The sequence below is a fragment of the Panthera leo genome, chromosome A2 (assembly GCF_018350215.1).
Source record: "Panthera leo isolate Ple1 chromosome A2, P.leo_Ple1_pat1.1, whole genome shotgun sequence".
In the NCBI taxonomy this organism is placed as follows: domain Eukaryota; kingdom Metazoa; phylum Chordata; class Mammalia; order Carnivora; family Felidae; genus Panthera; species Panthera leo.
Genome location: NC_056680.1, coordinates 51,254,438 through 51,279,900, shown reverse-complemented (window position 1 = coordinate 51,279,900; position 25,463 = coordinate 51,254,438). Strand labels below are relative to the sequence as shown.

Genomic DNA, 25,463 nt, shown 5'->3' with positions numbered 1-25,463 from the left:
CTTATGTGGGGCTTGAACTCCCAAACAATGAGATCATGACCTGAGCTGAGATCAGGAGTGAGACGCTTAACCGACTACACCACCCAGGTGCCCCAACAATTTTTTTCTTTTTAAGATTTTATTTTTAAGTAATCTCTATACCCAACGTGGGGTTCTGAGATCAACTCATGGCCCTGAGATCAAGAGTTGCAAGCTCCACCAACTGACCCAGCTAGGTGCCCCAGTAACAACTTTTTTTTTTAATGTCATTATTCATTTTGGGAGAGACAGAATGAGCACACAAGAGGGAGGGTCAGAGAGAGAGAGAGACAGAGACAGAGAATCCCAAGTGGGCTTTGTGCCAACACAGGGCTCAATCTCACAAACTGAGATCATGACCTGAGCCGAAATCAAAAGTTAGACACTTAACCAACTTAGCCACCCAGGTGCGCCCCTCCACCCACCCCAGTAACAACTTCTTAAGTTAACAATCTCTCCAGCATTATTACAGAAAACCTGCCATAGCAAACCTAGCTAAGAATCAGATGCCCAGATTTGTTACAATATCAAGTCACCTAATTTTTTTCTTTTTTTTTTTTTTAATTTTTTAACATTTATTTATTTTTGAGAGACAGAAAGAGAACACAAGCAGGGGAGAAGCAGAGAGAGAGACAGAGGGAGACACAGTATCCAAAGCAGGCTCCAGGCTCTGAGCTGTTAGCACAGAGCCTGATACGGGGCTCAAACTCACAGACCGCGACATCATGACCTGAGCTGAAGTCAGTCGCTTAACTAACTGTGCCACCCAGACACCCCCACCTAATTTTCAAATGAGTTATAACACTGGTCGCATAAGATACAGAGGGTACAAGATCAAATGAAATGATACAGACAAAAACACTCCAAAGAGAACAAGTACCATATTTATATAAGACTTACAGACGCTTTCCCTTATTTTCTCTACCTCAGTGCCTTGGTGACTGTCAAGTAAAAGCAAGTATATACTTAATTATTTTCACCTACTGTATCTGCCACTTACTCACCAAGCAAAAAGAGCATGAAAAATCTGCAGTAGCCTCTGATAGCATGAAGACATTATGTGGTACTCCTGAACTTTCATTCCTGGTCCATCAACTACACTTGGATTCTCAGCAGATAAGCACTAAAGGGGAAAAATGTTTTTAGGACAGTTGTTTCAGCAATTGCCCTCATTTTCCTTCAGTATTTTTCAACCAAAAATGAAATCTCTTGTTCACTTTGTAATTTCTAAATTTCTATAATAATAAGATAGGCTGCTGACCTGAAAATAGTTGTGAATGTTCTCCAGATGGTTACACATTGGAGTCAGCAGTTGAACAACACTATGAACAATTTGTTGGGCAGATCTCTGATGGAGATGTGAGAATCCAATATTTCGGTGTCCTTTACTCTATAATAAATTCAGAGTTACTGGGGAAGAAACTGCTGGATAGCTTCTCTGAAACTAAGAATTTGTTAAGGAGTTTACTCAGACTTACGTCACGAGGTAGAAGTGGACAGAAGAAAGTGGTTATGTGCCCAAAACTCTTTTTGGACAAAGAGATCTTGTCCCATCTTCAAATTACATTGGCTTTTGTAGAATACAAATTGTTTGCAAAGAATAGACCCATAATTACTGAGATAAAGCTCACATAAAAATAGAAATCACTTAGGCTGAAAAGACCATTAAATAGTAAATGGTACAAAAATGAATCAAATAACTGGATATATTAAGTTTAAATGTTTACACCTAAACCTTTCATGTTTTGTTGTTTGCATCACCCAACTGCTTTATCAGATGCTTTGTGCACATCTGTACATTATATACACATGTGAGGTTCTGGGTTTCTCTAGATAGCCAACTACTACATTGAAGGCTTGGGCACGGGCTTAGTTTGGGAGGTTTTTAAAACAAAACCTAAGTAAAGAAAAGGATTCAGGAATGCTCCAGGCATTTAGAAATATGTATCTTGTTTGAGGTGACTTTTTTGATTTGTTTCAGAGTTCCTTTCTAAATCAAGGTGAATGGTCTGGAAATGAGGCTGCCAGTCATGGTACCCAATGACCCAAACACAATGCCAGAGAAAGTGACAACTTATTCACTAAGATCTCCTTGTTGCCAAATTCATTAAGGCCAGGGCCTGTGCTTCTGCCTATACGGACCTTGAGGAAGGGGATTCTCCTGGCAACAGAAGGTATCAGCATATTCTCCAGCTTCTGGGAGAGATCTTCCAGCAAGAAAAGTAGCTCAGGGGGCTGAAGTTGCACAACTTCTGTAGCCTGTCATAAGGAGAAAAGAGAGGATAATTCCGAGCATGTCCTAGCCATCTTTTCTGGGGAGCACATTTCATGTTTACTCTTCCCAATGGATGAAGAATCTGACCATTCCCAAAAAAGGGGTAAATTTCCCTACCTCATATAAATGGCTGTTGTGCTCTGTCAACAAATCATAAAGTCAAGAATTCCCAAAGTAAAACAAATTTCAAATTATTAAAATAAGAATCCAAGCGAGCACAGTTTTAGAAGACATACTTTTTCTCTAGAAGTAAATGTCTCTGTGTATCCTTCCAGTTGTGGCCTCGAGGTACATTTCCTAAGTACCTGGGGCAAAAAATGACTAATTCAAGGGAATTTCATTTTTCTCTGTTTACTTCCTCCCATATTTTCTTTCTGCTAATGTTCTGCTACTACTAACTCTGGACAGGATCCCTATAAGTGTATTACACTACCAGAAGCAGAATGAGCCAAATACAGTCTCACTTCAAACTATTCGTTCAATATACTTTTATGGAGAATCTCCAAGCTGATGTACAAAGACTGGGGTTGGGAAGGGGTGATCCTATCTCTACTTTAAAGGAGTATACATTTTTCTAAAAACCTATGGTAAAAAATTTCATGATATTCCTCTTTTTACTTGTTTTATTTTTTTAAGTTTTTATTATTTATTTTGAGAGACAGCAAGAGAGCACATAAGTGTGAGCAGGGGAGGGGCAGAAAGAGAGGAAGAAAGAGAATCCCAAGCAAGCTCTGTGCTGTCAGTGCAGAGCCTAACTCCTGACCTGAGCCAAAACCAAGAGTCAGACACTTAACCAATTAAACCCCTCTTTTTCTGAACCTGGAGAAACTACTCTGGTGAAATCCCTTATCAAAAGTTACCTTTTCCGTGAAAATGTCCTCTACTTCCCACTTCACTATAAATAGCATTCTCTCCTCAGAGTTTCACTGGTACTTGGTTCAGACCATCAATATAGCAGACACTGCTAACTATGTGTGCTTCCCTTATTAGATTGTGAGCTATTTGAAGGCTAGCATTATGCTGTATGCTCTACTGAATTGCCAACATCTAGATTAGTGGCAAACACAAAAAAAACCTTGATAAGCATTCTGATGGAGGCTGAACAAATGTCATGAAAGAGTGAAAACAGCATTAACCTCTATAAACCAGAACAGTGCTGCTCTCCAAGAATAATCTAAAAAGCTTATTATTTGTAACCTAGGATAAGGATCATCTCTTTGGCATGATTTTTCATAATTACCTAACACATTGTAAAAAAACTTAGATTTATAAACATCTAGATGATGAAGGGGGTGCCTGGCTGGCTCAGTTGGTACAGCATGTGACTCTTGATCTCTGATCATGAGTTCAAGCCCCACATTGGGCCTAGAGTTTATTTTTTTTATTTTTTATTTAAAAAAAATTTTTTTTTTAATCTTTATTTATTTTGAGAGAGAGACAGAGTGTGAGCAGGGGAGGGAGGCACAGAATCAGAAGCAGGCTCCAAGTCCTGAGTTGTCAGCACAGAGCCTGACGCGGGGCTCGAACTCATGAACCGTGAGATCATGACCTGAGCCGAAGTTGGACGCTTAACCAACTGAGCCACCCAGGCGCCCCGAGTTTACTTTAAAAATAAATAAACAGGTGCCTGAGTGGCTCAGTCGGTTGAGCATCCAACTCTTGATTTCAGCTTAGGTCATGATCCCAGGGTGGTGGAACTGAACCCTGTGTTAAGCTCTGGACTGAGTACAGAGTCTGCTTAAGAGTCTCATTCTCTCAGGGCGCCTGGGTGGCTCAGTCAGTTAAGCATCCGACCAGCTCAGGTCATGATCTCACGGTTCATGAGTTTGAGCCCCACGTCGGGCTTTGAGCAGACAGCTCAGGGCCTGGAGTCTGCTTCAGATTCTGTGTCTCCTGCCCTCTCTCTGCTCCTTCCCCACTCATGCTCTCTCTCTTTCAAAAATACATAAACATTTTAAAAAATTAAATAAAATTGTTTACGTTAAAAAAAATTATGAGGATGATTATTCGAAATTACTTTCACTACATATAAAACCTCTGGAAGCCAGAGTCTAACTTCTCTCAGTGCATAGTACTCTTATTAAAATAAGAGTAGAGATGAGAAATTTTCTGAAAGAAGATTAAATTCTAGGATTTCAGCTCTGTCACTTACTTCAGTGTGCATTTCAGTATCAAAGATGAACTTGGTCACAAGCCCACAATGCAGGATAGAGAAGACCTCAATGTCCAGTTCTCGGAAAAAAAAACGGTAATTCTGTAGTGACACTGATGGCTTTTCTTCCTTCCCTTTGAACTCCTGGGGAAAAAGTAGCAGCAAACCAACAGAATAAATAAAGCTTCTATATTAACCTGATTTTTCATGAGGACTTCAAAATGCAATTATGCATTCATTTTGTGCAAAAATTACTTTTTCAGCATATCACCATTCTCCTTTCACCAAAGTCCCTAAATATTCCTAAGACAAAAGCACCTAATTTAAGACTGGGATAGGGGTCACCTATTAAGACCCTTTGTTGGTTTCTACTTGGGTATGAACTACTAGACAAACCAAGGTGTCATGGCATGGTACAGAAAATGATGAGCTTCGGCACCAGACAGGTCTGCGTTCAAATCCTTGCTCAATCACTTATTAACTGTGTGAATTTGGACAAGTCACTTACTCTCTCTGGGTCTTAGTTTCCTTACCTATTAAATGTAGATACTACTACTAATCTTGGGTTTTTAGATTATAGGAGCTATCCATAATAAATACTCAATAAACAGAAAAAACAGAAATAATTGGAATCGATGTGGTTTAGGCAATTTCATAAACATATAACCTACTCTGTGATTGGTAAAGTTATAGGAAAAAAGAACTACTATTTATTAACTATCAGAAACTGTCCTAAGCATTTCATGTTATCTCAATTCATTGAGAAGCTGATAATCTCAGATCAGAGTGGGGAAGAGGCTAAAAGCAGTATATCTAAAACCATATCCTAAAACAGAATTTGATAAATGTCACGAAAGGGAGTTAAAAGTACTGCTGGGGTATAAAAAACGGAGTGACACATTCAAGAAAATAACTAGAAAACACTGTGTGGTAGTGATAAAGACTTAGAGTCTAACCCTAACTCTGCTACTGGATCACCCCAAAGCCTAGGAGAGTTCGTTTGCCTCTCCTTTCCCTAATATTTCTCTCTGTAAAATGCAGAGAATAATGCTGGTCTTTTGTTAATCTTACTGGGTTGTCACACACCTTCATGGATACCCATCATTCCAGTACCTTTTCCAGCTGGCTTCTATCAGATGGTGTAGGGACACACTCTGAACTATCCTCCTTTGAAAGTGTGTCAGAGGAAGATGTTTTGCTGCCATCTGCTTTCCGTTTCCTTCCTCCTTTTGTTTCAAGAAGAGAAAAGTAACTCAAGTAATCAATAATCATGTTTGCTAAATATCATGCCTTTAGAAAACAACTTGCTGAAGACTATCTAGGGGTAGAGGAGGTAATCTCATAACCCTGTATTATAGTTCATTTTATAACCATGCCAATTAAAGATTCAATGACATCATCTCTCCAGTTAATGATGCCTCGGTGCATATGACCTCTTAGGTTAATTCATTATGGCTCCTATGGATATACAGGATAAGATGGAGAGAACATACCTATCTTTCCTTGTTTTCTGATTTTTGCTGAAATAGCAGCAGCAGTAATAGGTGTTACATCTAAAGTTTCCAAGTCAAAGTGTGCAAGAGGAGGAACATAGTATGGGGTGACTGGAAAAGAGAAGAGACAACGCTCAACGCATACCCATCACATAACCCTGTTAGAATGCATCGTCTGACTGGCTGAATGCTTGTAAGATACATACAAGTTACCCAACATTAATTGTTTTGGCATAGCAAAATGATCAGAGATGTCTTATAGGAGTATCATATTAAATGATTATAATCAATTAACATAAAACCATTCTATAAAATGATATAAAATATCCAAGCAGATAAAGACTAAAAATAAACTAACCTCTATTTAAAATCTAAATATATTTAAATTAGGTCACACAGAGGTTTGTTTTACACATAATTATTTAGATGAGGACCTGAGGGAGACTCCATGATTTCCCCAGAGAATCTACCTAGCGTTTTATTTTTTTAAGTTTACTTATTTATTTAAGTAATTCCTATATCCAACATGGGGTTGAACTCATGACCCCAAGATCAAGATCAAGATCATGACTCACGCTCTTCTGACTGAGCCAGCCAGGCACCCATCTACCTAGCATTTTAAAACAAGTGTACATATTGGTCAGAGGTATCATTTTTTAAGTTTTTTAAAATTTTATTTATCTTTGAGAGACAGAGAGAGAGTGCAAGGGAGGGGCAGAGAGAGAGAGAGAGAGACAGAGAATCCCAAGCAGGTAGCACACTGTCAGCATAGAGCCCATGAACTGTGAGATCATGACCTGAGCTGAAACCAAGAGCCGGACGCTTATCTGACTGAGCCACCCAGGTGCCCCAGTCTTTCAGCTTTACTCCTGGTTTATCACTATGTTTAGGAAAGTAAAGGGCACTGAAAGTTTGCCTTCTTTTTTATTATTTTTTTAAATTTTATTCTAGAAAGAGAGAGCGTGCGTGTGAGCAGTGGAGGTCAGAGGGAGAGAATCTCAAGCAGGCTCCACACACAGTGTAGAGCCTAACGCAGGGCTCAATCCCATGACCTTGGGATCATGATCTGAGCTGAAATCAAGAGTTGGGATGCTTGAACCTAGATGCCTCTGAAATTTTGACTTCTAAAGAAGAAAAGTTACTTTACAAAAGCCCAACGAATGCTATTTTTCATTTTCTCAAACAAACAGATTTCTCAGAGGTAACTGGAGGTAACAAAGGGAGGAAAATGGATATATATACATATACGCATATATATAGATATATGTGTGTGTGTGTGTGTGTTTGTTTGTTTTTAATTTTGAGTATACATTTCTTGTCCCAGACGAATAGAGGATGGCTATCATTGAGCCTGGCTTAAAAGTAAAGTTCTTTAGGGGCGCCTGGGTGGCTCAGTCGGTTAAGCGGCCGACTTCGGCTCAGGTCATGATTTCACGGTCCGTGAGTTCGAGCTCCGCGTCGGGCTCTGTGCTGACAGCTCGGAGCCTGGAGCCTGTTTCAGATTCCGTGTCTCCCTCTCTCTGTCTCAAAAATAAATAAACGTTAAAAAAAAAAAAAAAAAGTAAAGTTCTTTATCTCGTCATTGCTATCCTAGCCAGGTTACAGTAAGACACTTTCCTTACCTGCTAAGTACTTTTCCAGGATTCTCTGGAGCTCCACAATATGCTTTAACCGGGTAAGCACTTTCCCCTTCATCTCAGGTGACGTTTGCCGGCAGAAGGCATTTACAACCTGGCAAAGGACAAATTATATTCTCATTCTTTGAATGGTTCCAGTTTTTTTTTTTCTTTTTATATTTATTTATTTTTGAGAGACAGAGAGAACACAAGTGGGGCAGGGGGAGGGGGAGCACAGAGAGAGAAGGAGACAGAATCCAAAGCAGGCTCCAGGCTTTGAGCTGTCAGCACACAGCCCGATGCAGGGCTAGAACTCACAAACCACGAGACCATGACCTGAGCCAAAGTCGGACGCTTAACTGACTAAGCCACCCAGGTGTCCCTGAATGGTTGCAGTTTTAACCCTGTTTGCATTATTCATCCAGAGCTTAAAAATGCCGGGGTGCCTGGATGGCTTGGTCAATTAAGCATTCGACCCTTGACTTCAGCTCAGGTCATTATTTCAGAATTTGTAAATTTGAGCCCCACTGGCTCTGTGCTGGCAGCCCAGAGCCTGCTTGGGATTCTCTCTCCCTCTCTCCGCCCCTCCCCTGCTCGCATACACTCTCTCTGAAAATAAACATTAAATTTTTTTTAAAAAAAATGCCATTCAGTGGCAGTATCTGTGAGTTTAATCTGTAATGTAAAAGTGTTCTCAGTAAGGTGCTATAGAGGAGAAGGAAAAAAAAAAAAGCCCTGGGCCAATACAGGAGATCTGACTTCTAATCCTAGTTCTACTGATTTCTAGTTAAGTAGCAAGGTGGAACAGCAGTGAGTAGACAGCACACACTTTGGTGAAACAAGTCCTATTTTGCTACTTGCTAGCTGTGTGAACCTGGCCAACTCATTAGCCTTTCTGAGTTTTTATTTATTCAACTATAAAATGAGAATGCAGTTATTATATGGATTTAATACTGTAAATATAGAAATAAGCCCAGCATTTGGCATAATGTAAGTACTTGAGTACTTACTGACTTTGAACTCTCTTGTATCTGCAACTCCACGGGTACGAAACAAGGATAACAACACCTATCCTGCTTACATCATAATAGAAATGTAATCATAAGAGGAGATAATTTAAGTGCACATTCTCAGAATAATATACATAAGAAAGGAAGTGAGATATAAATATATGTTACTGTCATTTTCATATTTCATTATTATGAATTTCACTCAACATATTTTTTTATATTTTTTTTACTGTTTATTTTTGACAGAGAGAGACAGAGCATGAGTAGGGGAGGGGCAGAGAGAGAGAGAGAGAGAGACACACACACACACACACACAGAATTAAAAGCAGGCTCCAGGCTCTGAGCTGTCAGCACAGAGACCGACGTGGGGCTCGAACTCACAGACTGCGAGATCATGACCTGAGCCGAAGTTGGACGTTCAACTGACAGAGCCACCCAGGCACCCCCAAAACATATTCTAAAGGAAGGGGAAAACCATCACTCACTTGATCTCACTGAATTAAAACATTAAGTACATACCTATGCAAGGGTGAACAGTATTTTCACAGTGAAGAAGGTGAGGTTATTCCAGTCAAAAGCAAGAATACAACAAAAAGGCTTGTAGTAGTAAAGCATGAACAACTTATTAAGTGAATTCTAAGTATTTTGAACTGGCTACATCAAAAGGTACATGTAATTGGGGAAAAGTGGGACATAACAGCTGGAGAAGCACACAGGGGTTAGTGCTAGTAATTTTTTCTTTTTCTTTCTTTTTTTTTTTTTTTAACGTTTATTTATTTTTGAGACAGAGACAGAGCATGAATGGGGGAGGGGCAGAGAGAGAGGGAGACACAGAATCGGAAGCAGGCTCCAGGCTCTGAGCCATCAGCCCAGAGCCCGACGCGGGGCTCGAACTCACGGACCGCGAGATCGTGACCTGAGCTGAAGTCGGACGCTTAACCGACTGCGCCACCCAGGCGCCCCAATTTTTTTTCTTTTTAAGTAGGCTCCATGCCCAATGTGGGGCTTGAACTCATGACCCCTCTGAGATCAAGAGTTATAGCCTCTACCCACTGAACCAGCTGAACCAGCCAGGCACTTCTGTAGAGAGTCCCATGAGAACCAGGAAATAGTTTCCTTTCAAGAAGAATTATAGACAATAGGTGAAATTCCCAGTAACTATGTTTACCTCTCGGAACCAGTTGAGAGTAAGAAATATGAGTGAACACATGAATGAGTGCTCTTTAACAGACATGGATGTCAACCTCTCTCCAGGCTCCAAGTCAGTGAGGAATATAGGACAATCTGAAAGAGAACAAACATTATTAACTCCCTTTATTTCGAGTCAACAGAACCTGGATGCTACCCCTAGAGTTACATCTCCTATACTTATTTTCCCCTTTAACTTATATTTGAAGGTGAAGCTTTGGGCAGTCTCAAAATTACTGCCTTAGTATGTAGCCATCTTTAATATCATGAAGAAGTTTTTACAAAATTAGATGCAAGGACCAGAAAGCAACAAGGAACTATGATGATGATTCATCTGTCAATATGATGGGAATCTTTATATATCATCTTTGCAGTTTCATTATTAGTGCTATTTTACTCTGTGAAGTTCAAAAATTCCTTCCCCTACACACCATGTACTGGTTTGCTCCCTCCCTAAGATTACCAGAGAAAGGTTACAAAGAAGAAAGGATCTGATAACTTCATCCTATACCTAATAAACCATCAATCTCCTCCAAGCTTCCATTATGTTGTTTCTCCACACAAAGCCTCAGTAACCGGAAATAGGGAGCCAGGCACAATGGAGACACCAATCTGGGAAGGAAAAATCCATTTCTAAACAATATTTTATAGGCATATTAATCCATGTTTATAAAGAACCCCACCTTATAATTAAAGCGTTTTGCCCAAAATAAATGTCTACTTTTTAGAACATATGACAAGGAGCTTAATGGGTGCTCAGTAAATAAACAATGAACTAAACTGGAGGGAGACAGAGGCTGAATAGAGTGAATGTCCATGAGTCAGGAGAAGCAGAGATAAAATGGAAGGAGGGAGGAAAACAAGTATGTTCATGGGAGGGAGAAAGAAACAAATGAAAATAGCCTCACAGAGTACCTGTTGGCTGTCATTAGGCAATGCAGACCCCAACCACAGGGACTAAGAAAAAACAACCTGTTTTAGGAGAAACCCTTTTCCATCAAGTTCCCAAAAGATTGCAACAAGTGTGGAATATCCCGTGAACATTCAATACAGTAACAGAAGTTAAAGAAAAAGTACACTGACTTTTGGTCCGATTCCTGTGAAGTCATTCTACCCCCATCTTTTGCAAAGTCCTGAGAGTACAACAGTGGCAGGAGGTTGATGGCGATCCCATCACGACTACTGTATTCTTCTAGTCCATAGAGAGCTTTCACAGGAAATGGATAGTCACTGTAAAGAGAACCCAGAATTTGATGCCCCAAGGGTATACAAATCTACGGGGGAAACTACTAAAACAAACCAATCTTCTCTCTTAGGAAGAGAACTTCTCTGAGGAGAAGTGAGAAACAAAAAGAACAAGTGGGGAAGCTTTGAGCAACTCTGGAGCTGGAGTGTTGGGGCTGGGAGGAAAGAAACTATGGGATGGAGCCAGACTTGGCTGAGGTCAAGAGCATTCTCAAGTCTGTACCATCCATCGACATAATTTCTTCACCAGTACAATCAAGTTAGTGGGTAAACAGTACTTACCCTTCTGGAAAAGCACAGAAGTCCACCACAAAGGCATCTTGGAAATCATTAAAGATGGTCTGCCCAACCCATTCCTTCAGGAAGCAAACAAACAAAAAAGGCATACAGCCCAGGGGGTACTTGCTGTAGATCCCTAGAAAAACTATTACTCTTTCTAAGCTTTAGTTTCGTCATTTCTAAGGAGGAAATAGCAATAATATGTACCCCATTATTAGAAGTAGAAAACATATAATACATGAAAAATGCTTAACATGGTACCTGGCACAGAAAACATGGAGGCTATCAACATTATCAACAATATTATCACCAACCTCATCATTGCTATTATTATTGTTACTATGTAAAGGAGGCCTTAGAGGTGAGGCCTAGGGAAGGGCTTTCCCAACTAGAATATGGGAAAGCTCTCAGGATGACCAATTTTTTTTTTTAAGTTTATTTATTTTTGAGAGAGCACGCGTGTATGCGTGAGTAGGGTAAGAGGGAGAGAGAGAGAGGGACAGAGGATCTGAAGCAGGCTCCATGCTGACAGCAGAAAGCCTGATGTGGAGCTTGAACCCACAAACTGCGAGATCATGACCTGACCTGAAGTCAGACGCTTAACCGACTGAGCCACGCAGGCACCCCAGGATGATCTATTTTTGCACTGCAACAGACAGAAGGGCTTGAAGAAAGAATACGGAGTAAAGCAGCCCTCATGCTTCACTACTTTAAAAGATACTTGGCCTTACCAAGGCTTTTGGAGCCAGATTTCCTCTTTGGATCAGAGTAGCAAATTCATCATAATACAGTGCGGACGCCTGGGGAGACTGCTTACTGCAGGAATGAACCAACTGCAGCAACGAGGTCACCTGGAGCAGCCAAAGAGAAAGAATGGTTCAGCAACTGGGCTGCCAACACTTCCTAAACACTGTTCACCCCAAACAGTAGTTTTTCCTTCCAGTATCACTGGCAAAGCTCTTACTTCCTCTCGCCTGAGGTTTTCCTGACCTTCCTGACCAGCCCATCTGTTTCTAAACTCATCTCTTTTCCAATCCATCAGACACCCACAGCCAGATTAATTTTTCTAAAGCAAAGCTTTGATTATGCCATGTCCGTGCTAAGAAACCTTTAAAGAATACCTCTGTGTAAAAAATTACATCAAAATGCCTTGATTCACATTCCAGGCCCTCTGTTTTCTATCTCTGGACTAGCTTTATCTCCAACTCTCCAATTTTACACTTACTTGTCCCTATGCTCCAGTCAATCTCCTATTCTGCAAACATGGCTCACTGTTCTCGCACTCTAGGAATTTACAATTTAATTAAGGAGATTAGATACAGAAATAAATGTAATCCACACCAGTAGATTCTAGGTGCCACAGTAGTGGTACAAATCACAAAAGCTATGAATTCAAGAAAACAGATTTGGGGAGGGAAAAAAAAAAAGAAGTCTTTTTGGTAAACTGCCAGTGACCAGAAGCAACTCCTCAGTTACCCATATACATATCCAAATACATTACAAGAACTCACCTGCGTGTACTGTTCATTGCTCACGTCTGTTCTCCCTTGGGTCAAACTTGAAGATCTAGTTCTAAAAACAAGGAATTTTAGGTTCACTTCTGTAATATTTTGTAAGAACTGGCAATAAGTTTTTTTGTTTTTGCTTTTTTTGTTTTTTTAAGTACTGGCAATAAGTTTCTGAGTCCTGCCATCCCTGGAATGTGAGTGGAGATAAAAGTACATGAAGACACAGAACTATTTATACACAAAATGTGGATTAGAGCAGATAATGGCTATCTTAATTTTTTTTTAATGGCACATTAAATTAGTAATAATCATAAGAGTGAGCACTGGGCATTATTCTAAGCATTTGGTGCTCTCAAGCAGTATGGCTCCAATGAATGAACTCTTAATCAGTACACTATGTAGCCTCCATGAATTACTAATGCTGATTCTAAGGATGTCTCCTGAGGTCCCAGGAATTCCTTAACAAATTATCTCTAAGAAGCATAAATGGAATTCCAAAGTCATTTTGCAATGGCAACATCTTATCAAGACCCAATACAGATGCTCCTTTAGGTGCTACAATTGTGGCATCAAAGTACAAGAGAGGAAAAAAAAAATCTATAGAAAGACCTTATATGCATCAAACACGATGTCCCAGACAGAAAAACACAGCAATGGAGAAACCTATAATGTCTAGTGCCTAGGAGGCGTAAATGCAGAAAAATGCATCCCAGGAGGCTCAGGGTTCCCCTTTTGTAGAAATATTTCTAGAACTTTATTTCTTGGTAATCCCTAGTTTTTAACCATCAGATTGTAATCACTATAATCACATTCTGTAAAAAATTATATTAGTATATAGAGCCAAGATTAGAAGGGAAAATAGAAAAGTTGCAATAAATACTTGCTTACTTCTCTTATTACGATTTTAATATTTACTTTTGTAAACACTTTTGCCTACACAACGTACACTTTATTTGTAAGGTGGCAACTTAATTAACTGACCTTGAGCCACAGAAGTCAGAATTTCCATGCATACCTGTCTGCTGCCATGATGCCAGCCATGGTGACAGCACCAATAATACCAATGAGTTTGTATCTGACTATGGTGCTAGAGAGCTGCTTTCGTATCACCAGGTGCATATCATCCTGCAAAGAGATATGATAAAGAAAGATGAAAATGCTAGAATAGTACAGCAAAAGAGCCTGTGGATATTGGAGCCAAAATAGCTAAAATAGCAAGGGTTCTATCATTTACTGTGTGGCTCTTGGCAAGTCACTGCATCTGAGTCTCAATTTTTTTCCATCTATAAAATGGGGAAGATTTTATGAGAGACAAATTACAAAACTGTCCTAGAACAATGTCAAAAACAAGGCAGATGTTCAAACATTATAGCTATTAATGTTGTGATAGTTGCTTGATAAGGATATGTATATTATTGTAATGTTGTTGTCTGCTCAGCTAAAATAATGAAATAGAAAAAAAATACTTAGGAGTAATTTAACCAAGGAGGCAAAAGACTTGTACATTAAAAACTACAAAACAACAATGAAAGATATTAAAGACCTAAATAAATGGAAAGATATCCCATGTGCATGAATTGAAGACTTAATATTGCTAAGATAATGACAGTACTCACAGTGACATGCACATTCATTGTAATCCTTATTAAAATCCCAATAGAATTTTTTGCAGATATAGAAAAACCCATGCTAAGATTCATATAGAACTTTAAGGGACCCCAAATAACCAAAACAATCTTGAAAAAGAACAAATTTGTTCTGTCAAATTTCAGTTTTGAAAACAAAAAAAATTTTTCTTTTTTTAATATTTTTGAGTGTGAGAGAGGGAGATAGAGAGAGAGCAAGCACAAGCAAGGGAGGGGCAAAGAGAGGGAGACACAGAATCTAAAGCAGGCTCTAGGCTCTGAGTTGTCAGCGCAGAGCCTGACATGAAGTTCAGACTCATGAACTGTGAGATCATGACCTAAGCCACCTAGGCACCCCAAAGAAAATAAATTTTCAATTTTGAAATTACACATACAATCTTCCAATTTCAAAATTACTACAATGCTACAGTAATCAAAATAGTGTGCTACTTGCACAGGAAGCCCATACACACTAATGGATAGAACAGGGTCCAGAAATAAACCTTATTTGGTCATATATGGTCAACTGATTTTCTGCAAAGGTGCTAAGACTATTCAAAGGGAAAGGACAGTCTTTTCAATAAAAGGTGTTAAAACACACACATACACACACACACAGAACAGGTGCTGAAAAAACTGGATACCCACAAACACAAAAAACAAAACTGAACCTTTCCTTACACGACATACAAAAATTAACTAAAAGCGAATCAACAATATAAATTTAAGAGCTAAAACTATAAGACTCTCAGCAAAAAAACACAGAGGGGGAAAAAAAAAGAAAAGAAAAAGAAAACACAGGGGAAAATCTTTATGACCTTGAATCTGGGAACAGTTTTTCCTAAGTATGACACCAAAAGCACAGGCAAAAAGAAAAAAACACATAAATTGGGACTTCATCAAAACTCCATCAAAGGACACTATCAAGAGTAAAAAAATAATCCACAGAATGGGAAAAAACATTTGAAAATCATGTATCTGATAAGGGACAATACCCAGGAAACATACAGAATTCCTATGCGTCAACAACAAAAGACAGACCATTTAGGGGTGCCAAGGCAGTCCAGTTAGTTCAGTGTCTGACTCTTGATTTCAGCTCAGGTCATGATCCCAGAGTTATGGGATTGAGTCCTGCATCAGGCTCCATGTTAAGCGTGGAGCCTGCTTGGGATTCTCTCTTGCTCTCTGCCCCTCCCCCACTTGCACTCTTTCTCAAAATAAACATTTAAAAAAAAAAAGATGTTCAAAATTATCAGTCATTAAGGAAATGCAAATCAAGACAAACATTTGTCATACCATATCAACCATCTGAGATACCATTTCACACCCAGTAGGATGGTTATTATTACAAAATGGAAAATAAGTGGGGTGCCTGGGTGGCTCAGCAGGCTGAGTGTCTGACTTTGGCTCAGGTCATGATCTTGTAGTTCCTGGGTTTGAGTCTCACATCAGGCTTTGTGCTAATAGCGCAGAGCCTGCTTTGGATTCTGTCTCCTTCTCTCTCTGCCCCTCACCAACCCCTCGCATGTGTGGTCTCTCTCAAAAATAAAAATTTTTAAAAAATGGAAAATAAGTGTTGGTGAGGATATAAAACCATGGAATCCCCAATTGTTCACGGGAATGAAAAATGGTACAGCTTTTGTAGAAAATGGTTTGGTAGTTCCTCCAAATGCTGAACACAGAATGAATATATGACTCATCAACTCCACTCCTAGGTATATACCCCAAAGAATTTAAAATAGGGACTCAAAAAGATATTTTTATACCAATATTCATTGCTGAATTATTCACAATAGCCAAAAGGTGAAAAAAGGCTAGTGTCCATCAAGAAATAAATGCACAAACTAAATGTTCTACATATATACAATGGAATACTATTTAGCCATGAAAAGGAATGAAGTTTGATATATATTACACCATGGACGAACCTTGAACAGATTATGCTAAGTGAAATAAAAGGAGAAATATGATATGACTATTTCAATTAGGTACCCAGAACAGGCAAATTCAGAGACAGGAAGTAGATTAGAGGTAATGAGGGGCCGGAGGAAAGAAAATGAGGAGTTACTGCTTAATGGGTAGGGTTTCTGTTTGGGATGACAAAAAGTTCTGGATAGAGACAGTGGTGACAGTTGCACAACATTCTTAATGAACTTAATGCCACTGAATTGTACGCTTAAAAATGGTTAAAATAGTAAAATTTGCTATGCATGTTTTAACCACCATTAAAAAATAAAATAATGATGTAGCTCTACATTACTCATGTGAAGCCATCTCCAAAATATACAGCTAAATGAAAACAGTAAGATGCAGAACAAAAGGGTAAAAAGTGGAATATAGGTAAATACACATTTGTAAATGCTCGGACATCTCAGAAAGCTATAAACTAATAACAGCAATTGCCTTTAGAGAACCAAATGCTTAGAGGACTGAGAGGAAAGGAGACTTATTTTTCACCACTTTCTATACCTTTTGAATTTATGTATGTATATTACCTAGCCTTTTTTTTTTTTTAATTAACAAAAAGTGTTGGTTGTTCAAAGTCACAGTCCAGTATGGATATTGCCACAGGGTGGCACTAACGGTACAAAAGAGCTATGAGCTATGACTGCAACCTAACCTCTAGTTTTAGTCCCTTTGCCTGACTTTCTCAGTAAATGGTGTCCACAAATGAAAGCAAGCCTAGGTGACGTTCACGTTAGAAGCAGATGCTCCCTAGGAAACAAGGTAATTCTGTGTCCCCACAGCACTCAGTACAGAACCTGAATGGCTTTTGTTAGTTCCACGGTCAGCTGATTACAGACCCTAATAGACCGAGCTACTTAAGGGTAGAAATTCTAATATACTTACCATTTCAGTGCTTAGTACACAGTAGGCACATAATGTTTGTGGTAAGAAAAGAATGAGTAAGTGCTCAAACTATGGCTGTGTACTTGATTTCTATTAGTACACAGGCTGGAGTGATTTTGGTCAGTGAATTTCAATTCAATAAGTTTAAAGGCTTAAAGGTTTCTCAATACACTGCATGTTACCTGGATGTGACTGCTGGCTTCATGCTGTTGGCTAAATGCCAGTGTGCTCAGAATATAGAAGAGTTTTCGTATCTGCCGAGGGGACATATTATCCAGATAATCTAAAATGCCCTGTGAGAAAAAAAAAATGCCAACAATAAGGCCAGCAACTAATATTTTCTTCCTTTAAATAAAAAAATTAAAATCCTTATAAGAAGTATACACAAATAGCCAGGCATCCATTCCACAAAAGCTCAAGTTCTATCAAGCTGCTCAGAGCCCAAAGGGTTAGTCATCCTAACATACCTCCTAGTTCTCCCTACTTTCTCCACCCTTCCCTTCTTCTCAGTGAAAACAATACTCTGCCACAAGTTATATCTCTGACCCTATTCCTTATCAGCTTTCACTCCATGAATTACTTATTCATTCTCTACAGATGTAGAAGGAGTCACAAGGAAACTAATTACTTTTCGACCTTGGGCAAAACTTCAGTTTTATCATCCCTGATATGGGGATAACAAGGCCTACATAGTTACCTTTCAAAGCCCAGACGCAATTATGTCAACTCCTTGTTAAAAGCCTGTAATAGCTCTCTATGGTCTATAAAATAAGGTTGAAACTCTTTAGGGGCACCTGGGTGGCTCAGTCAGTCAGGCATCCAACTCTTGATCTCAGCTCAGGTCATGATCTCACAGTTCTTGAGCTCAAGCCCCATGTCAGGCCCTGCACTGATAGCGGAGAGCTTGCTTGGAATTCTCTCTCCTTCTCTCTCTGCCCCTACCCGACTCATGCTCTCTTTTGCTCTCAAAAATAAACTTTAAAAAAAAAAAAAAAGCTGAAACACTTCAGTGTATTTGAGACTCTTCATAATCTGGCCCTATCCTGTGTCTTCCCAGCCTCACCTCCCAACACCCCTCACCATTTATCCCATTTGCCAACCATGTTAGTCTACTTGTCATCCTTCATGTATACCAAAGACCTGGGTGCCAGTTTGCTTCTGTTTGAACTGTCCTCTGCCTACATGCACTTCCTTTACTTTCTCCTATCAAATCATTCCCAACCTTCAAGAATCACTGAAATCTATTTGTTGAAGAAATACCCAGTTTCCCAGGCCAAGTTAATTTTCTTGCCAAGTATATCTGTAGCACTTCATCTTTCTAGAGATCTCTCATGTTGTATTTACAGTGACTTGCTTATGGACATAGTTCTACTATCACCAAAATCAAGAACTAAGTTTTATATACAGAGCACCCAGAATAAAGCCTGCACACAGGCATAAAGAAGTATTTGCTGAATGCATTAATACATACATAAATGAGTCATTTCTTTCTATTATTTGCCCATCACCTCATCTCTTTCCCATCCCCTCCTACCAATCACAGCACTTAATAGCTAGAATACAAATTAAATTGTTACTAATGGATTCCAGATAACTCTCAGATACATGCAAGAAAGAAAAACGACTCAATATATGTCACCAGAGGGACTAGATACCTTCACAAAGATGGCATTCAGCCTCATAGCAGATAGGTTTAGAACTACCAACTCTAGGAGGACATCCAAAGCAGTATCCACTTCAGCTTCATTCCCACTGCAGATATGGGTCACTAGGGCACCAACCACTTCCTACAGAGTAGAGTCAAGAAACAGTGTGGATAAAAATATGACTGAAACCATTATGACTCAGGTTGATGCCTGATATCATTCCAATCTCCACTTGGTGAAAATCCCAACCTACCCTATCCTGTTGTCTAATTCTATAATGTAATTTTCATTCATGTTGGATTCAGAGGTTTAGGATTATGCCAATCTAACTATAGTACCATCTACTCTTGACTTATTTCTCAAAATTTATCAGTGAGCATCATCTAAGCCCTCCTGATTTTGTTCCCTGGAAGTCTTTCCCTTTCTTTTCTCATACTGGTTAAATACTATACTTTAAGCTATGGTTGTATCTATTAAAATGTATTAAAAAGATGGAACTTAGGGCACCTGACTGGCTCAGTTGGAGGAGCGTGTGACTTTTGATCTTGTAGTTGTGGGTTCAAAATCCATGTCAAGTATAGAGATTACTTAAAAATAAAATATTATGGGCGCCTGGGGGGCTCAGTCATTAAGTGTCCAACTTCGGCTCAGGTCATGATCTCACAGCTCATGAGTTCAAGCCCCATATCAGACTCTGTGCTAACAACTCAGAGCCTGGAGCCTGCTTCGGATTCTGTGTCTCCGTCTCTCTCTGCCCCTCCCCTGCTCACTCTCTGTCTTGCCCTCTCTTTCTTAAGAATAAACCTTAAAAAATTTTAAAAACTAAAAAAAAAATCTTAAAAAAAAGATGGAATTCAAAGAGCTAAAGGATTTTAAGATTATTCTAGGTTAGACTTGTATGTTTCAAGCACCCATGGATCATGACAGTATCTCTAAGACATTAAGATGGTTCCAAAGAAAATACCTTACATGCCATTCTCCCTTTCCTTTATACTACTGCTCCACAGAGGCATACAGTTTTCTCAACTGCAGTAGCTAGCTCATGCCAGCTGAATCTACTGCTCTGCTTTAAGATTCTCAAAATTCTTTGTTTTTACAAGTTCAATTCAAATGTTATAACATTGTTAACAGTTAAGTATATAGCAAGTACAAAAAATGCACATTAAGACACTCTGTTCTTTGTTTTCATAATCACTTTCCAACTTTCCACAAGTACAGTCTTCCCTCTCTAGACATGTGCTATTAAATTTTGTGTCTCATGTTCGTAGGAATAGGATTATGTCCTCAGTTATTTCTCCTTCATTTGTTTTTCATCACAGTTTTTTCTAGAGAACAACTTCAGGATCAACTGGCAGCTGATTATTTGCAGCTAGGTTTTAAAACTGGTCTTTCTGTACTATAAAAACTGCCTGAGGGGCGCCTGGGTGGCTCAGTCGGTTAAGCGTCTGACTTCAGCTCAGGTCATGATCTCACAGTCCATGAGTTCGAGCCCCGCGTCGGGCTCTGGGCCGATGGCTCAGAGCCTGGAGCCTGCTTCCGATTCTGTGTCTCCCTCTCTCTCTACCCCTCCCCCGTTCATGCTCTGTCTCTCTCTGTCTCAAAAATAAATAAACGTTAAAAAAAAAAAAAAAATTAAAAAAAAAAAAAAAAAAAAAACTGCCTGATAACCCCAGCCCTTTCAGCCAAGGTTTACTCAGAAATAGACTAGATGGGATGTTCATTTTAACTCAGAGAATTTTAGAGCTCAAAACGCAGAGTTAGATCTTCTAGTCCAGTCTCTTCATTTTATTGAAAGTAGACTACAACTTAGTTTTCCCAACTCCCAGTTCAGAATTCTTTCTACATCAGTGCCTTCCAACCAGCAAGAAATAAACACGAGGGGCGGCTGGGTGGCTCAGTCAGTTGAGCGTCTGACTTCGGCTCAGATCATGATCTCGCAGTTCCCGAGTTCGAGCTCCATGTTGGGCTCTGTGCTGACAGCTCAGAGCCTGAAGCCTGCTTTGGATTCTGTGTCTCCCACTCGCTCTGCCCCTCCCCTGCTCATGCTCTATCTCTCTCTCTCTCTCTCTCTCTCTCTCAAAAATAAACATTAAAAAAAACAAAAAAGAAAGAAAGAAACATATCACATGCAAGTCACTTGGAACTGCATTTCTTCCTGTTCCGTTCCCTCCTTTCCAAGATAAATATTTCAACATACCTGCTGGCAGTAAGTGTCAAAAAAATTAAATGCATATTTGTAGAGGAGACTGCCAAACAAAATGATACTCTGGTCTAGGGAGTGCACGAAACTCTGAGCCAGCGACAGAATGGATGGACAAATATCCTTAAGGACCTTAAGGGGAAAAGAGGAGAGAGAAAAAAAGAAGCTGTGGGAGGAATTTAGTTAACACAGAACCAAGAGGTGCCAACCCTTATAGGATGTCAGAGTTCTCCTGACCAACTCTCACTTTAACTTAAGGAAACTTAACCTTTGTTTTACTCAAAATTATCCTTCATCATTGAGTCTTCTCTCAGGATTGGTGGGATTTGCCATATGGATAAGAATTAACCTGGAAGCTCAAAGAAGTTAAATTATAAGCCTAACAGCATTGTTCCTATCTGCCCAATTTGGGACTAGAATCCAGATATTCTAAATCCCAATTTCCTCACTCAATCATACTGCCTCCCTAGGCCTGTTCTGCCACGGTTATGATTTGAAATCAAAATATAAGGTTCAACACTAATTAACTAAACCAATTTCTTTTAAAGAAGATCAAAAAGAGAACTGATCATGTCTCACCAATAAGGCAGAAAATGAACATTAATGGACCCAAAGTAAATATAACCAGTTTAGGTCTAGCTTCTTTACTGATACCATCACAATACCAAAAAAAAAAAAAAAAAAAAATCTTAAATTAAGCACTGAATTGGGTGTAATACTTTGCTGAAGAAAATGCAATAAAAAATTACTTATGGTTTCTGCCTTTTAGAAAACCATAGCCCAAAACACGTATTGTTGCCAGAAATAAGCACAGAAAGGACTGTAAGATAACACAAACACTAAATCCAGTCTTAAATATACAATCTTTTTTTTTTTTTTTAATGTTTATTTATTTTTGAGAGAGAGAGAGACATAGCACGAATGGGGGAGGGTCAGAGAGAAGGAGACACAGAATCTCAAACAGGCTCCAGGCTCTGAGCTGTCAGCACAGAGCCCGACACGGGGCTCAAACTCACAGACAGCGAGATCATGACCTGAGCCGAAGTCAGCCACTTAACTGACTGAGCCACCCAAGTGCCCCCTAAATACACAATTTTAAAACTCAACTGCATATTCTCATTAGTTCCTAAGCCATAAACCACTGGGTACCCAGTTTCCTAAAAAGGTATACACTGTTTATATCCTGAAAATTCACCTAGAAACACCATTCCTAGTTTGAATTTCCAATTCAAAAGGTTTTCATTTCAACAGGAATAATCACCCAAGGGTCACTTTACTGAATGGCCAAATAGTGATGGTTTAAGAGATGCATAATTATGTCTCTATTAGCATTCCTTTGGTCCTGTTATACTCAGGGTTTTTAAAAACTGCTTATGGGGTGCCTGGGTGGCTCAGTTGGTTAAGCCTCTGACTCTTGACTTCGGCTCAGGTCATGATCTCACAGTTCGTGAGTTCAAGCCCCAGACTAGGCTCTTCGCTGACAGAGTAGAGCCTGCTTGGGATTCTCTCTCTACCTTGCTCTCTCCCCAAAAATATATAAACATTTAAAAACTGCTTAGAACAGGATACAGAAGGCAAGTTTGTCAAAGCTACAGATCACAAAGAGCTAGATAATTAAAATGTTCAATGCAAAGTTAAGATTCAAAAGTCTCAATCCACTTGAACAATGGGCTGAAACAAGATGAAATTTTTATATAGGAGCTGTAAAGCCTTCCATTGCAGGTTAAAAATCAAGTTATAGAAGTATGTAATTAGAAGACTTGAACTAAGGAGAGCCTGGGTGGCTCAGTCAGTTAAGCTTCCAACTTCAGCTCAGGTCATGATCACATTGTTTGAGAGTTGAGCCCCACGTCAGGCTCTGTGCTAACAGCTCAGAGCCTGGCGCCTGCTTCGGATTCTATGTCTTCCTCTCTCTCTACCCTTCTCCACTCATACTCTGTTTCTCTCTCTCTCTCAAAAATAAATAAGCATTAAAAAAAAAAAAAAGAAGACTTGAACTAAAACATTTCCTATAAAACAGAATTTGGAGCTTGAGTTTAAGAAGTTCAACATGAACCAGTTTTGTGACATTTTTCCTAAAAAGATGGGACACCAGTCTTAGGTTGGTTTTATTAACATCATATTGTCTCAATCAAGGTAAGTAACAACCCTACTATGTTTTGCAATATATTGAGCTATCCAAGATGAAGATCCAGGAAAGGTGGTATTGTCAGGATTCCCACACTGGAAAGGAAAGGTTAAATATGATTGCTCTGTAACTTTCAGACTAATGTCTGATTCTCTGATACTTACCACGTAATGAATACAGAATGTACTCTGTAGCAGCTGTTCTTCAAAGCAGCCTGATCGAATCTTATTTCTTAGCACCCTCTCGACATACTTCTTTACCTGAGTATTGGTGCTATAGATGATGAAAAGTATTGCTATGTCGAAAATCTATTGTCAATGACAAAAGAGAAATAGTTTAATGTATCAGTACATCTATTTCCATAAAATAGTAGCTCTCAACTTTTCCCCATGAAAACAGAAAATGGGTGATACTCATTTGTTCAACATACTCCATAGGAGTATCTACATTTCTTTTCCTCACAAAACCCACAAATATTTTTCAGAGAAATAACTGCCACAATTATTAACCACTGGTATCTTTTATGAAATCATTGGAATGTAAGTTGAAGTGATATTATTACAGAAATAACCTTGAATATCCTCACATTAAGGAACAATCACTAGCCAACCTCGGTATATATTTATTAGAAAAATACTTTCTCAAAATTTGGAGAGACTGTAAATGCCTGTAAATATGAAAAAAATTAAATTCTTTTCTTAAATTTAAATTCTTGGGGCACATGGGTGGTTCAGCTGGTTAAGCATCCAACTTCGGCGCAGGTCATAATCTCATGGTATGTGGGTTTGAGCCCTGCATCGGGCTCTGTGCTGACAGCTCAGAGCCTGGAGCTTGCTTGCTTCAAATTCTGTGTATCCCTCTCTCTCTCGGCCCCTCCCCAACTCATGCTCTGTCTCTCTCTCTCTCTCTCTCTCTCTCAAAAATAAACATTAAAAAAAATTTATTTTAATTCTTAAGTTTAAAAAATTAAAGTCAGAATATTATGCAGCCATTAAGAAGAACAAGGTATACTATATTTTTTGACAGATATTCATGACATTGTAAAGTTTAAAAAAAAGCAACCTGCAAGACAATAACCATAAAAGGATTTTTCTTTTTTTTTTAACTTTTTAAATATTTATTTATTTTTGAGAGAGACAGAATGTGAGTTGGGGACGGGCAGAGAGAGACAGAGACACAGAATCTGAAGATGGTTCCAGGATCCGAGCTGTCAGCACAGAGCCCAACGTGAGGTTCAAAGTCACACCTGCACTCACACACAAATACACCTTGTATATAAATAGGAAATAATCTGTAAGAGTAATTATACAAGAAGAATGAACAGACAGTAAAGAGAAACTTTATTTACTTATTTTTTTCAAAAAGAGAATGAGCATGCAAACAAGCAGGGGTAAGGGGTAGGGAGAGAGTGAATACTAAGTAGGATCCACGCTGTTAGCACATAGCCTGACCAGGGGCTTGAACTCACAAACCATGAGATCGTGACCATACCTGAAATTGAGTCGGACACTTAACCAACTGAGCCAGCCAGGTGTCCCATGGAAACTTTATTTTTAACATTTTTAGATTCTCCCCAGTTTTTTTCCCCCAATTAGCTTGAATTAACTTTGTTAAAAAAAAAAAAAAAAAAAAAAAAGGGTTAAAGAGGCACCTGGCCCCTCTAATATCCTGAAAATTCACCTAGAAACACCATTCCTAGCTTATAAAATTCCAATTCGAAAGGTTTTTATTTCAACAGGAATAATCACCCAAGGGTCACAACACTGAATGGCCAAATAGTGATGGTTCACAAGATGCCTAATTATGTCTTTATTAGCATTCTTCTGGTCCTCTTATGCTCAGGGTTTTAAAAAACTGCTTATGGGACGCCAAACTGCTCTTTCTGTACTACAAAAACTGCCTGATAACCCCAGCCCTGATTTCAGCCAAAATTTAGAAAAGTAAGTAACTCAAGGTCTTGGGGTTGTGAGTTCAAGCCTCACATTGGATGTAGAGATTACTTTAAAAAAAAAAAAAAAAAAAAAAATGGTTACAAAAGTCAAGCAGGTCAAAAAAAATCTCCTACAACTCAAGACCAAAAGATCAATCAAAAGATGTACTGAGGATGTGGACAGACATTTTTTCAAGACATACTAATGGCCAACAGACACAAGAAAAGATGCTCAACATCACTAGTCATCAGGCAAATGCAAATCAAAACCACAATGAAGTATCATCTCACACCTGTCA

At 39.0% G+C, this 25,463-nt stretch overlaps 1 protein-coding gene across 2 annotated transcripts in view; it reads right to left on the bottom strand.

The window, feature by feature from the left end:
* Window positions 1-25,463, bottom strand: part of FANCD2 (FA complementation group D2) — a 62,639-nt gene that overhangs the window by 19,342 nt on the left and 17,834 nt on the right. For both annotated transcript variants that reach the window (XM_042910672.1, XM_042910674.1), the window contains 18 exons: window positions 23,399-23,542; window positions 21,104-21,238; window positions 18,916-19,047; window positions 17,443-17,553; window positions 13,801-13,910; window positions 12,789-12,849; window positions 12,009-12,128; window positions 11,281-11,354; window positions 10,837-10,983; window positions 10,265-10,365; window positions 9,734-9,849; window positions 7,561-7,669; window positions 5,939-6,049; window positions 5,559-5,671; window positions 4,446-4,589; window positions 2,161-2,277; window positions 1,280-1,408; window positions 1,023-1,141 (listed from right to left, as the gene is read on the bottom strand). In XM_042910672.1, the coding sequence (XP_042766606.1) occupies window positions 1,023-1,141; window positions 1,280-1,408; window positions 2,161-2,277; window positions 4,446-4,589; window positions 5,559-5,671; window positions 5,939-6,049; window positions 7,561-7,669; window positions 9,734-9,849; window positions 10,265-10,365; window positions 10,837-10,983; window positions 11,281-11,354; window positions 12,009-12,128; window positions 12,789-12,849; window positions 13,801-13,910; window positions 17,443-17,553; window positions 18,916-19,047; window positions 21,104-21,238; window positions 23,399-23,542 (2,093 nt within the window). The remainder of the gene's footprint in view (window positions 1-1,022; window positions 1,142-1,279; window positions 1,409-2,160; window positions 2,278-4,445; window positions 4,590-5,558; window positions 5,672-5,938; window positions 6,050-7,560; window positions 7,670-9,733; window positions 9,850-10,264; window positions 10,366-10,836; window positions 10,984-11,280; window positions 11,355-12,008; window positions 12,129-12,788; window positions 12,850-13,800; window positions 13,911-17,442; window positions 17,554-18,915; window positions 19,048-21,103; window positions 21,239-23,398; window positions 23,543-25,463) is intronic.